The 15,257-nt window shown below is 38.6% G+C and overlaps 1 protein-coding gene across 1 annotated transcript; it reads right to left on the minus strand.

Annotated features, from left to right (window-relative positions):
* Nucleotides 1–1,562: 1,562 nt before the first annotated feature.
* LOC103137940 (2-hydroxyacylsphingosine 1-beta-galactosyltransferase-like) lies at nt 1,563–15,056 on the minus strand. The gene is made up of 5 exons (XM_016671372.1): nt 15,027–15,056; nt 11,242–11,417; nt 6,550–6,626; nt 5,624–5,843; nt 1,563–4,610 (listed from the first exon to the last, which is right to left on the minus strand). The coding sequence occupies exons 1-5, from the start codon at nt 15,054–15,056 to the stop codon at nt 4,244–4,246; spliced, it is 870 nt and encodes a 289-aa protein (XP_016526858.1). The 3' UTR covers nt 1,563–4,243.
* Nucleotides 15,057–15,257: the final 201 nt, after the last annotated feature.

Below are 15,257 nucleotides of genomic sequence, written 5' to 3' on the forward strand. Positions count from 1 at the left end.
ATCTAAATCAGTCTAATAAATTCTGAGCTTTGAGGTTGCCGTGTAAAAGAGTTTGAGGGTATCAAAGCTTTTGCGAATCACTGTTTTTGAGACATTTTATCTTAAATTCAGAGTAAAACAAGCCTCTCATTTATTTTAGAGAAAATAATTTCCCCCCCCCCCAGAATTTAAGGGCTGCATTTTGTTTGCAAAGCTAAGTGTTGCATTCTGTCGGGCTGCACGCTGTGCCTTAGCTGTTACGAAAATACAATGACTTCTCTATTTAGCCTTTGTTGAACTGACAGGCTGCCACCCTCAACTGTTGTAAGGCAGAGACGAAGTCTGTGAAGGAGAGAGAAGAAACAACGAGCTGAGAAAGTCCGCTCTGCGAAATGCTCAGCTTTAGCTTTCGTTGTCGGCGAAGTTGCGTTAGACTAAAATATTCTGTCACTCAGTTGTTTTCATTGAGCAAACAAAATTTTTAGCCCCACTTTTTTTTCTTTTTTTTATATTTAAACCACATGTATTTCACTTGCAATGAAGCAATATTTGTGAATAATTTCTGCAGGTTTACTGTAAGCAAAGATAACGCCACATTCCGACATTCCACACCCAAAGTTTGCCTCCCATGTTTGCAAGATAGGAAAGAAGGTTTCCATCAGGTCTGCAAACAAAATATTTGACTTTTATTCAGCGTTAGTATTTTGTTTACATTCTATTTACAACATAAGACACGCATGGAAGTCGGCGTGGAGGGGGAACAAAAGAGAAAAAAAAGATATCATCCCGTAAAGAGGGTAAAACAAAAATCTAAACAGCGTCAGAGACAAAAGGAGAACTTTTACATCCGAGGTCCAAGAAGAGAGCAAAGTATGTGCACCAGTGGAGGCAGTATTCAAGCTGATGACATACAAACTTCACAGGACTGGTGATGTGAATCTAGACATTAAAGAAAAAAATATCAACGCCTTCTTTTACAGGTCGGGGCTACAATATTAATACTGCAAACAATGACAAGGAAGGAATATCAAACGTGTACTAAACTTCAGACCCTGTTCATAGCCTGTTGTAGCACCTGCAACGCCACCTACTACCAGAGCCCGACTGCTGATATCATGACAGATGATTACTGAGAAAGTTGATTCAAGTATGAGAGTCTGTTGTTTTTCAGCAGGGCTTGGTTTGTGTGGTGCAAGTGTAAATGTAGCTCACAGAGAAAGAGAAAGAGAGAGATAGAGAGAGAGATCAAGATTTTCCCCCCCTTTAAGTCGGTTATTTTATGTTGTTCAAATGAAAATTTTCTTTAGTTTAATACTTACAGCACCCTAAAAAAAAAAAATCTATTGCCACCCGTTAAATTTGTGTAAGAACAACTTATGAACATTTGCTGCAATTTTACATCTGTCGATGTCGGAGAATTTTTATTTTTATTTCCCTTTTTGTCTTTTTCACTCTGCATAAAAGTTGGATCCTCATTTCAATCCATCTGTCGCAATTCTATGCTTTTTTAAAACCTCTCTCATTATTGCTCTGATTGGGTTTTCATAGGAACTTAGCTGATTAGCCATCATCTTGTAATCATGTTATTTATCTGGATTAGTTTACCGTTGGGTTCTGTTGTTTTTCCAACTGTGAAGAGAAATTGGCTTCTGCGTCAGATTTGTTTGTTGCAGAAAAACAAAAAGTTTGGGGCTACAAATGGTTCTTAAGGAAGTAAACCAAATATAGAAATTAATCATAAAGGAAATATTGGGGGTGCCAAAAATTGCTGGAGCTGTAATTCAGTTAATTGTCCCCACACGCTTGGCCCCCATCTGAATAAATGCTCTCAACCTGAAGGTTGGATTCTCTGAAAATGTTCACAGTGACATTATACTACTGAAATGAAAGAGTAATTTATTTCAGGGATATTTTACAAAAAGCATGGAGGGTGTCACTGATCCCAGCTTTTACCTGTGATTGAAGCTTATACGAGTCTGAGTAGAAAGCATACACTATACCCGATGCCAAAGTGTTACAATGAGCGGAGGTTGCCGTTGCCCGAATATTCCCAGCTCTATGTATACTTTCTTTTAGCTTGTGTCACATTACAAGAAACTATAAAAGAATCTTTTTTTTCCCTTTTTTTTACACTATGGCTTCTTTTGATCTTGTTTCACCCATCTGTTCCTAAGGAATGCCAAGAAACAAGATAAACGGAAAAAAAAGTAACAGAAGACGGCTTAAAAACACACAATTGTTTGCACGTTCTAATTTCATAGAACAAAAATGTCATCGAATCTCATAGAGCTAACCGTAGAGCCATCTCATTCCCATAATAAGATTAACGATGTGTGACGAAACACAGAAAAGACAGAGAAACATACAGTGCACTCAACAATTATTGGCACCTCCTGGTAGTTTTTTTTTTTTTTTTAAAGTTAGAAAATAATTGATCTTTTACTGCAAGCAGCACAATCAGACACATAAGAAGTTTACTGTTGACTAATGTTGGTAATGCTTCTCTTACCAACATTTTCCACTGCAGGGTGTGAAGATGATCTTGGGCTAAACGTGGTGCAACGAAAGCCCATTTTCTGACATAGTAATAGTTCCTTTCCCATTTGGAAGAGTGGCCAAGAGAAATAGGTCCCTGCTTTCTGTATACATTCTCCTAGAAAGTATGAAGTCTTTCATTATTGTGACGTTTACAGACACTGGTCAACTTCAACTGGGATGAGTAGCATATGTGCTGCTTAATGTTTTTGTTTTTTTTCCTTCCTAAGTGACCTTGTTTGTCACAGTTTAAGTTTTTCCTAAAACTTGTAATACTGTCTCTGCTGCTGATATTTTCAAGCTTGAATGAGTAGCAGTTTTCTTCTACTTATTTTCTTAACTTGTTCTCTTTTTTTCCCCATTTGGAATATTGGCTAAAAGAAAATGGCATCTTGGTGATGTTTCTCCAGGGAAACAAAGTTTTGGGTTACCTATGAATAGTTCTTAGACATAGAAATTAAATGTAAAATTAATAAAAAAAAACACCATCAGGTATTGAAATAGGCCTCTGTGACTTCATACACATACTCTAAAGGGAAACAGGTCAATGATTACTAAATGATCATAAAACATTTTTTTGAAGAATGGCTAAAACACATATTTTATTATGGTAAAGCGTAAGAATAATTTGTTCAACAGCTGCTTTAAGATATCTAGTAGAGATGCCAATAATGTGGAGAGCCCTGTAGATTTTACATAAAGCCTTGAGAAGGCACTTCATTCAAGCATTGAAATTATAATAAGTTCTATAAAGTCTGCTGGTTTGCACATGGATGGCAACAGCAATGTCTTCCAGGCTTATCAAAGTAAAACTGTGGGAAAAGTAATTTAAGGCTAGCAATCGTGACGAGTTGAAATTAGTGCACAGAATTTAAGTAACAACTAAATAATGGAGAAATGATGTACAAAGTCAAGTGCAGCCCTGACAATGGCAACAGGGTAAGAAATCTTTACTGCAATAAATAGATTACGGAAGCAGAATGAAGAAACGGGACTACGGTAGCAACAATCGTAAATGAGTGATGCTCTGACTCATCCTCGATCGCTGCTGTCAAAGTTGCTTGTTTCACTAATACAAAGAGAGATGCGATCTCGGAATAAGGAGTGTACGTCCACCGTCATGCTGTCACATCTCTGACAGACAGATGAAATAAATTAACAATAAAGACAAGGTTAAAAAGGTCCATCATTAAAATGCATTCAAGCAGCAATAAATAGATTTTTCTTCTGTTTACAGTTATCACCAGACACTTTAAAACACAGGATCAATCCAAAGCAGTTTGATTTGTTGCTTTTGTTCCTAGGATGAAGGCTTGGTGGTCCTCCCTCTGCTGAGGAAGCCAGCAGGGAACATGGAGTAGATGAGATGCTTGTATAGATGTGTCCTTCCTTTGTTTCATCCGTAAAAAAACAACTTGCGGTGTCTCGCTGTAGCTGTGGTTATAGTTTTTTTTTTTTCTTCTTTTTTTTTCTGTTAATTCTGCCTCATAGCACAAACATTCATCTAAACACACACATACACACAACAGATTTGGAGCACCCGATGCCTTGCTGTCCCCACACAACGCAGTGTATCCTCCTACAGCCTTGTGCTCGCTCTGAGTAGCAGTTGCCTCGTTGACACAGACCTAAGAACAGCTTTTGCTCCACGCTTTTTGTCAAAGCAATGAACCAAACCTAGAACTGAGTCCTTAGGGCAACTTCTTCCTCACGTCGCCATTCAGAAACACTAATTTATCTTCTTCTCGGTTTTCAAGGAACCGTTGCGTTTGTGCTTCCCGTTGGCAATGCTCTCAGAGTGACAGTGTCCATTGGTCATGCTGCCGTCGACTCTTCTGCTGTGGTCGCCGGCCTTGCCCCTGAGGAGACGTACCAACCTACGCAGTAAAAACACTATGAGGGCGCCGGCAGCTGCAACAGCAAGAAGGACGTCCACAAGGAAGTACTGGTAGGGGGGCACTTCATACACAGCCGAGCGCAGGTGGTTAGCGCCACTGTGACGGAGGATGTAGCCGATCCAGTACACAGCCCTGGTGACTGGGTGGCCTGGCTGGTCTTTGTGAATGTTGGAGAGGAGACGAGCCTGCTGGCGGTACCTGGGAACAGGAGGACAGCAGAGATGGGGGTTAAAAAAACACACACAAAAAAAAAACAAAAACATGGGGACAACTCTGACTATGAAAAAAAAGAGATACAGAGAACACCATTCCCCGTTACAAACTACACAACTGCGAGCTCCTTTGGCTTTCTTTAAACACTGGAGTTTGTTCTGCCAGCTACATTGTAGAACATTACGTCGGGTCTAAGTCTACCTACACCCAAAAGCTGAAAATGGCATGCACCAAAATAAATCTTGGTTTATGAAACCATGAGCACACACACCAGAAATCAATTTCACCTTTATAAATAGCAGCTGCAACTCGTTTGCTGCATCCACCTCAGGTTCTGGCCCCCCTACACACCCATGTTCAACCATGGAAGGCGAATGCAGCTACCTTGTGAATGTCGGTGCATTTCAATGAGTCAGCAAACCAATGTTATTTCATGGTCAACAATGGAAACGGCAGAGAAATGAGTAAAGAAACACAATTTGACAAGGCAGAACTTGATGTGAGTGAGGTGGAGAGTTGAAAAGCTGTCACCTTTGGTAGCCACGGTAGTGGCGTGACAAATACAAGTTACACACTGCCGCCAGCATTTTAGGAAGCAGAAGGTTCGCTCCACAGTGGAGCGCTCATGGGTGTCAGCGATACTAAAACACGCCTTCTCTGCGCTTTGGGCAGTGGCTACACCTGAGGCAGTAGCCACTGCCTCCTGAAGCTTTCACTGGAAGAGTGTTTCAGCATCTCAGGCCTGAAATGTTTCAGGCCCTGGTTGTTGCATACGCCATGTTTGTAAATGTTTGTTGGAGAACAAAATCAATAGTTGTAAAAGTGGTTTCAGATTTTTATTTGTATAATAACTTTTCTTCTCCTTCACAATTATTTTCTTTGTGTTGGTCTATCACATAAAATCAAAATTTAAAAAACAAAGATTAATACATTTCAAAGCATTGCATGAGGTGCTTACAAAGAAATGTACGAGTAAAGATAACACCAATCAGTCCAACCTGGGGTCGTTGATGACACTGCTGAGGGAAGCGTAGAGATCTTCCTCCGTCATGTCTTTCCAGTGCAGCATGACTCCCATCCCTTTGGCTGCCACACGAGTCATGGTGTCATAGTGGTCTCCGAAGAGAGGCACACCCACCACCGGCACCCCATGATACATGGCCTCGTAGATGCTGTTTAAGCCCCCGTGGCTCAGAAAGGCCTTAGTGTGAGGATGGCCTGGATGGTGGGAAGCATAGGTGTTGAAATTATTAGTAACTATTAACATGCTGCGTTTCCTGCACTCCTGTTTTGATATAAATATTTACAGTTCTCAGGGCAGGTGACAGAGACTCATCATTTTAAGTGGAACATATATTTTAAAAACACATTATTTCAAAAGTTTCTCCATAAAATCTTGATTTTATCACCTCTTTATAAAAACAAAGCAAACCTAAACATGCATTTCCTTTGTGCCAACAGAGTCACTTACTCTGACCTTTGAAAAAGGTCAAACATGAAAATGTGTAAATATTTGCTAACCTTTGTTCACACATCTTTAGAGCAGAACACGGATAGCATTCACATTTAGATTTCACCACTAAAGTGGCTAATGAGTCTCTGAAACGTCCATCAGGCACAACCGGGTAAGTCCCATTATCCAACTGTCTATCTATACATCTATTGGCTGGGCGATAAATCTATTTTAACTATTACTTGATTTTTTTTATTTTATTTTTATTTCTTTTACCATTGCACTGTGTTTTCCATAGTTCATAGAGTTATCAGCATGGCCAAGGCTGCCAATCTCATTTGACAAGAGTGTTTTACAGCGTCTGTTTATTTGGACTTTGAATTCAGGCCAACTCTACAATGAAATGCTCTTTTCAGGGACCATGAAACACAGTACACAAAACCAGGCTAAATATAAATGGTACGCACTCACCCAATAGGTCATTCTGTGGCATCCAATCAACAAGCTTGGTGTTGTTGCCAAGGTTACTGGGTGCAACTCCAGAGAATCTAAAAGAAAGACAAGGAAAATCATAGTGAAAGGACCCGACACTGAAACAAGTTGTTCAGAAGAGACACACAGAAGAAAGGTGAATCTTTTTTTTTTTTTTTACTATTGGGACGTGGTTAATTTCCAACCTGCAATATTTTTCAAATGCACCATGTCTGTGGCACATGCAACACAATGCGAGTGACTGAAATTATTTGCATATATACTTTTTCAGCCATAAGAAATGCTAAGATTTAGACAAATCAAGGTCCTAACAATACAAACTAAAAATTTATTTCCTTCTGTTTTTGTATAAACACCCCTGTTTCAGAATTGAAGCAGAGGTATTTATTCAAAATGTCTAGAAGGTAAATATTGTTCAAAGTACACATAGATTTAGACATGTGTTTTTAAGGTTTCCATGTACAGTTAAACGAGAAGCCATTAAAATCAATCCCCTAATTGTGCACAGCATAATTAAACTGCAAGTGCTAACAAAACTTCTTAACAAGGTAAATTGCAATTCAATGAAGTTCACAGTTGTTTTAACATCCTTTTATACACTCACACTGAGGCTCGATGTACAAAGGGAGGAAAATATTAATACATTACTCACACCAGAAGCAAGTTCTAAAGTAATAACTCATGATGTCATATTGTTTGCATAACCACACACCTCATGGACCAACCACTAACAAGCCTGTCAGCTCGGTCGCTTATGCATCAGTTAATAGATGCCATGTATGCACAATAAAACAATGCCAGAAAGATCCGTGGATACTGTCTGTGTCTACTTATCTTATTTAATCAGTGAGTAAAGGACTCGGGTTAGATTTTTTGTATCACGTTAAGTCAAATGTATTTGTACAGCACATTTTCAGCAACAACGCAGTTTAAAGTGCTTTGCATCATAGAAACATACAGCCATCAATGATGAAACAAGCAATAAATGTTACATTTTGTCAAATGTTTTCATGTATATATTTTCTTGATGGATTTTGACATCAATATTAAACATTTTGTAGCTACTTTCTTTCCACCAATAGCCACTAGGTGGTGCTTGTGGGTAAATAAAACAATGGTATAATCTTATTTGATTAAATATAAGCTTTTAAATGATTAATGAGTGGATTTTTTTTATATTTACAGAAGTTCCTTCTTTCCCCCCCCAAAAAAAAAAAAAAATCTCTATGGAAAATTGATAAATTTTGCATGCAGTGTTCACCACCATTTATTTTCTTTAGATAACGATAGGATAAGAAAATAAATTCTGCCTATCCAAATACATTGTTCATAAAATAGTGTTTCACAATGATTTAGTTAAAGAACTGGATGACTCCCAAGTTATGAAGGAAATGTGAATGGAATGCATCTAAGTATTAGAGTTTAATATTAACTGGCACTGTAAATGGCAGCAGTCTTTTCAGCAATTTCTGTGGCTCTGAGGGGAAGAGGATTGATGTATAAAGAAAAAAAAACAACTATTCATATTGCAAACTGCACCTGGTAAATCATTTAAAATAATGTCATAACCAATCTGTTTTTTTGGTTTGTTTTTTTGGTTTTTCTATTTCAAAACAATTGCAAAAATAAAGTAGTCATGATGATTTTTTTTTACCACTTCTAAACTCTAAATCTAAAAAATGTAAAATCAAAATAATTAACTCTGCTGTGCTTGATTATTATTTATATCTAAAGCTAAAATATAAGGTTGTTGTTTTACATGTAGCTTTTTTTTGACCAGATAAAGATAAAGAGTAATATAGTTTTATTTTCTTTCTGCAGGCTACAGGTGCAGAAAGTGGGTGCTGATGTAGCGTGACATTGACTAATGATCCTGCTATTCAAACTAAGTATTCCTGGTATACAACAAATCGGCCAAACGTCATAGTATGAAAAACACCGGCATACCATGATCCCTGAGCCACAAAGCTTTACAGTGTTTGAATGTTGCCTGACAAATTGCTTGGAGAATAAAAGAAAGATCTTAAGTCTGATGAGTCCATAAAATGTTGAGTCTTTTCTCTTTGGGGAAGTCAATGCATTTTTGGGAAAATTAAAGTCTCTTCAGAGCATATCAGTATTTTCATCAATACAACTTTACTGGAGCTTTTTGCAATACATACAGGTGTTGCGCAATGTTACCAGAACCCACAGGTATCGGCAGATCTTTGATCACATTGGAGCTGATCATGACTATAAACCGATCCCTCCATACTAGAGGGATATGGAATATAACCCAAAAACCTTTTTAGCTGAGCACTTTTTACTATGTTTGCCACTATCAAATGAAATGTTTAATCAAAGTATGCTGCTCTTCTGAAAAAATCCTGGAATGGACACAATGTCTCAATAGTAAAAATAGGCAAATTTCATTAACGGGTGAATCTGAGAAAACAAAAGGTTACAGAAGGTTGAACTGGCAAAGAGTGACTGAACTGCATGACACAGACCCTTAACACTTGTCATTGTGTGAAAGCAAGCAGAGTGCGAGATCGGTGGATGTGAAAGAGTGCGCGTGTAAAGCATTTCCGTTAACGATGCATATGCATGCTACAAAACAACCTCCATCTGTCCATCTCTGTCTGCTTCCCTCCGTGACTCAAAGTCTTTTATCCAGAGTCAACAAAGCCTCGTCTCATTGTCGTGCCAATCAAAGCCGGCATTCATGGAGGCATTTATCAATGAAACAATTCATTTGGTTTGATCCCCCTTTCGAACACATTGGCCCTCCATCTCTTACATCCTCTTGGTTTTAATAAACACTGAAAGCCTTTAAACAGAATCTTCTCTTTGTCTTCATTTATGCATCAGTTCATGGATTTAATTTTGATTGTATGTAAAACAAAACAAAAAAAAAAAGAAATTAAATGTGACGCGGCAACACAAAAACTACCCTGCAGTTGAACAAGGCGTACATGACCATTATGTGGATGTGAGGCTTGGCTGTGTAAATATGCAGATCATGGGAACATTTAGTAAATGGGAGCAATAAAAGGTGTCGTGTTCCATGTGACTGGGATACTTCTCTCCTGTGGCACGATAAAAAAAAACAACAAAAAAACAATCTTATCAGAGTCATGTTCACAACAAATAGTCAACTTCCCTGGGTGCTGCATAACTGACATCAGCTTCTCGATATTTTACAACTGCAATCCAGTTTCCAAAATAACAGTGGTTTAGTTTGCTAAATTATAGTAAAGGAGAGAAACAACGCACCAATTTTTAGCTCATATTTACATTAAAAATAGAGAAAGACAGCATGCTGCATCTTAATTATGAGAACTACTGAGCTTGCTATACGTATAAAAGAACAGAAAGAATGTGCTGCACATCTAGTCTCAAGATTATTGATATCTGCTTCTTAAATCACACCCAAACGTTTAACATATATCGTTTCTCTTATCTCCTGCACAGAAAAGGCATTCTCTTCCCTGTCGTCCGTCCTATCTTTACAAAGTTAGGAATGTGGTTTGTCAACTTTGAACTTTATCCTTTCACCGCTTCTTGTGTGTTTATTCATGAGGTGTGGAGTCTAAACAAAGATTCGTTCATTAAAAAAAAAAAAGACTAAGTCACAAAGTGAGTGAAGGGAAAATGTGGGATTACTTTTCCTAATCATAGGTACTTACTTATTGTGTGTTATATAAGTTAACTAACAAATATAGCATCAACAAAACTTAATCTATAATCCGATTATAATTCATTATGGAACATTAAAGCAAAGGTGAAAGAAAACATGACGATCGATATAAGTTGTCCCTAAATTTGGAGCCGGTAATGTTTGTTCTCACAAATATTCCTAAATAAATGTCAGCAGAACATTTTTGATGGAAAGGTGATTAAGAGTGATGAGTATTACTGTTGGATTCCTGGGGAGAGGACATTATACTGGAGGCCAGTCAGTTTTACAATGAATTTCCTAATCCTGTATGGGATCAGAACAACTCAGAGATCTGGGTCTCTGTAATCAATGACTACATAAGATAAGAGTTAAGCATTAACATGCTCAGAGGCTATGTTTGAAATCACAGCCCCTCCATTTCTCTCTTTACTCTCAATCTTTTATTTCTTCTCTTATATTGTACTTACAATAAAGGCCAGTGTATGTCTCATGCTTTTATTCCCACAGTTTACCTAAAGCCTACCTTACTTTGCAGTCATACCTACGAAAGCACATTGGCAATTATTGTAGCTATCCGTCTTCATGTGTGTTACAATACACCAGCAAAGACGAAGTTTAGAAAATAAACTAAACTAATCCAGCTTTTTATACTCTTGTGATCTGATGCAGTAATTAAAATGAAATAGTTCCTTTGTTAAAAATGGAAGTCATCAGGTTCGGCAGAGGCAAGTCTCATGATGTAAAGGAGATCACTGCGCATGAGATGACTCCAGATATTACGTACATGTGGGTGGGTCCGGACTCTGACCTTAGCAAACAACCCGGCACTGAGGGACAAAGCACTGCCTTTATTTTACAATGCTCCTGACCAGCTATATAGCTGATTACGGGGTTCCACGTCATGTGACATCAAGAATGATGAGTGTATATATATATATATATATATATGAAAAAAAAGTCCTGTTCAAACATTATTCTGTGACAGATGAACGGGTGCATGCGAGCATTACCTCCAGATGACACGCTGTGGCAGACGGGCCAGAGCTCCTGCCAGTTTGTGAGCAATGTCCTGGGAGAGATACTTGACTCCAGCGCCAAACGACACCACCACAAAGCCATGCTCTGCTGTGTCGTTCACCAGGGCCTGAAAAGACTGAAGGAACAGAGACAAAATAGCCACAATAAGCTACAGATCCAGAACAGCATGCTAACGTACAACCCGAACTTTGTTTCTTCATCTCTTCACAATCATTCAAACCATCTTATGTTTGATTGATTTGATACTATTAAGGAAAAATGTTTCAAGGAAAAATGTTTCAAATTACAATGAGGCAAATGTCCCTACAGGGACAATATAAAGTGATAGTAAAAAAAAAAAAGAACAGTATTTATTTCTCAGTGATTCTTTTCTGGATTTACAAATTGAGAAAAAGTTATTGTATCAATAGCTTTATTAAAGAGCTTAAAGAGCATGTGCGATGTTGGAATGCGTAAGTGTTTAGTCTCTAGTTGGTACCAAAGAAATATTTCTTTTGGGAATAAATTTAATATTTCAATTTTAGCTTAAGACCCTTACTCTGACCATCTGTGTAATAAATTACATACATTTTCTGATGCACCGTCTGCGAAAGATCAGGTTGTTTGTGAGCGTTACACAAGTTTAGATTATTAAAACGGACTGCATAAAAGAGCTGCACAATATATCAAATTTATAGACCAGTTGCAGATTTAAGAAACTGCACAATGAATGGGAAAATACGTAAAAGTGTCGACNTGGGGGGAAACAAGCATGTTTAATATTTGATAACTGCTTGCTCCCTCCAATGTTCTGTTAGTTTCAGCTAACTCTTTAATCAGACGTTGTGCGACGCAACACTTCTTACATGTAAGTGATGTGGATAAACAAGGAACTCACTACGTCGGTCTTCTTTAAAAGAATAATAATAATAAAAAAACTTGCCACAGCCATTATTTACAAATTTTACTGCCAAGATCCCTGATAGAGCTGGTCACAATTTTTATTGGTATAAATAGTTCAACAGTTTCATTATGAAGACATATATGCCATCATGTGTAACATCAGTATTTGTTTCCATAATGTGATGTCACATCTCTTTTAGGTGACAGGACACAAGAAAGTTGAAAAATGTTCAACTCTTGGTGCTATCGCGTCATGTGAAGTGGCAGAAAACGTTCACCTTTCGTTGTCATTCTGCGCTCTGCTTGTATCGAGACCATTATGGTAGGGTATCTGAAGCAAAGATGAATGTACTAGAACTACTCCTTTTTTTTGGATGCTTCGACTTCATAGCTCTTTATCACATCTAATTTGCTTTATTTATGCCTTTATTACCTTATATTTTGTTTACCCTGTAAAGAGCGGACACCAAAACTTCTCATAAGGAGCTACAAACAAGAAGAGCACAAATGTTACCAGTGTTAATTGTACCATTGTTTGAGAATCATGTTAAGATGAAAGCATTGCTTATTCAAAAGTGTGTAGAACTAAATCCAACAGGGAATGATCACTATTGTCTCGTAACACAGCATTCTAGTTCCACTTCATAGCATTGTATATCTGGTGGTTGATAAAAGGTACAGAGCGACAGAAAAAGAAGTAGAAAAAAACCGTAAAACCTCAAGGAAGGATGGTTTTTTTTTATGAGAGGTTTCGGACTGTGGACACGGCACAGTGAGGCTTTTAAATGGCTTAATTCCAAATGAAATTCACAACAAAAGCGAAGTTTTTTTTTCTTTTTTTAGTTTTACTTATGTTTTTGATATTTTTCCTTTTGTCTACAAACATAGGTGCAAAAAAAAAAATCTAAAACAGATATGTATTCTGGTCATGGTGTTTTATTTTAAGCCAACACGTGTTTATGTAACTGGAAACAAGACATTTGGATGACTCACGGGTGACTTCTATGTGCATTCGTCTGTTTCATCGCAGATGTAGTGGAGTTTAAAAACACATTGAGTCGATGGGTTCTGCCAATGTCATTGACAATATGCGATGGCTAAAGCTCAGGCAGCACTGAAAAAAATTGTCAAGAAATCTCATTTCTTCACCATCACACACAAGGACAAAAGTTATGGGTACGCTAGTGTCTCTCACTTGTCTGTCTTTTATATGACAATGTCCTTTTGGTCAGTGCTGGATCTTAATCGCAAGACAAATGCATCCATACACTTCATCTGATTCCATAGCCAGTGCTGTTGTGTCACATTGTAACTAAATTGTAGGTATGAGACAAGTCATACAATTGATGTTCGTAGATGTTCTGCATTCACAGGAAGGGAAAATCAAGTGACTTGCAATTGGTTGCGCTAGAGTTTATCTAAGCGGTATCAGAGTAAAGAGGGTTGAATGCAAAGGCACGTCCCTTTTCCATTTTACTTTTATTTTTACAAGTATAAGCTACCCAGTGTTGGCCCATGGGATTTGATTGAAATCACCTCATCAAAGTGTGTGTGGTTGTAAAGTGACAAAACACAATAAAGTTGAAGCGAAATGAAAACTTCAAGGCTCTGCTGGTGACTGTGGAGCATTAAAACAAACATAAACACATTTATCGCTGCTATCCAAACTGCTATCGAATTTAGACGTCAAAGAATTGTTCAGTTTCCACACTCTTCCTGACACAATTAACTCAGTACAAAACAAGACGTCGGGGAGGGGGAGACGAAATTCTGCATATAAATTAAACAAAATGTAAATGGAAGTAAATGGGGCAGCGATTGCGGAGGCCACACCAGCGTCACTAACACGAGAGCTCGCAAAATTTCTTCACAGCTCCATGATTTCATTGTCATTAATATTCACTGACCAGAATGGATGAGCGTAATAGCTGGTAAAATGGCCCGACTGTCAGAGAGCAAATTACTTTCATTTCAACGCAGTGCCACCAAGCAGCGAAAGGCAATGACATGTAAATAGCAGACAGGGGAAAAAAAGAGAAAAGAAGAAAGAAAGGCACTTACACAGAAGTCATTGACATGTAAATACCAACAGAGAGGAGATGGAAGATGAAAGCGGGAGAGAGAGTCAGAGCGCCAGAAGCCTTTTTACTTTAGGAGTGCTGTAATTGTCTTCACTCTCATTCATTTTTTAAACATTTAGGTGGAGAGCTTTGATTGATCGAATCACGCACGAGGCATTATGTTTCGAACACGACCTACGAAGAATGAAAATGACACCCTGCTTCCTCCTGCTGTCTCCACCCAAGTGCCGCTGCCACCCATATGAAACAGAGTTGTACACGAGTCACATAATATCCTCTCTTCGCACTGAAATGGCTTCCTCAGCGCGTCAAGTGCCGTGCTCCGCTGGCTGCAGCCGTTCGCCACTGCATTCCCGTGCCTGTGTGCTGTATGAGTGATGACGGGGAGCAACTGGCTTCCATTGGGATCTAATCAAATGTGAGGGTCCATGCGGGCTCGCGGCCTGATAGAGAGGCGCTTTAACAGAGCTGCTCAGGGGAGACTCATCCATCAACCTGCAACCAACCAAAGAGCAACGGGGCTACTGCTGGCAATGATGGAGAGCCAGCTGACTGACTGGATGGAGGCACGACAGTATGTATGGACGTGTGTCTGCACATGCGCCGCAGACGCATCAGTGTGTGGGAGCAACAGATTGTGATATAAGAGAAGATAACCACGTTATCCCATGCTTTACCCCCCCGAACAGTAAAATGAGTTATGTTTGAAAGCCTTGCATTGGACAGGTTTAGCAACACAGATATCAGTCTGAGCCTCCTTGAAGACGGCAGTGTGACAGAGCAGAGCGTCACACCTCCCCATATGCATAGATGTCCACCGCCATCCTTGTTTTTCAAAAGTTTACCATTAAAGAACTGAGTCGCCGAATCTCCACTGCAACTATTAGGCACCCTGTGCATGCCAACTAGTTGTTTTAGAAGACATGCCAGAAAAAATAGCCATATTTCTATCTCAAACTCTGTCATGAAAATTTTGCTAAGATCCTCCTGGCACTTTCATTTCAGCTGTTCAGCCTTATATTAGA

Source organism: Poecilia formosa, unplaced genomic scaffold (genome assembly GCF_000485575.1).
Source record: "Poecilia formosa unplaced genomic scaffold, Poecilia_formosa-5.1.2 Scaffold44, whole genome shotgun sequence".
In the NCBI taxonomy this organism is placed as follows: Eukaryota; Metazoa; Chordata; class Actinopteri; order Cyprinodontiformes; family Poeciliidae; genus Poecilia; species Poecilia formosa.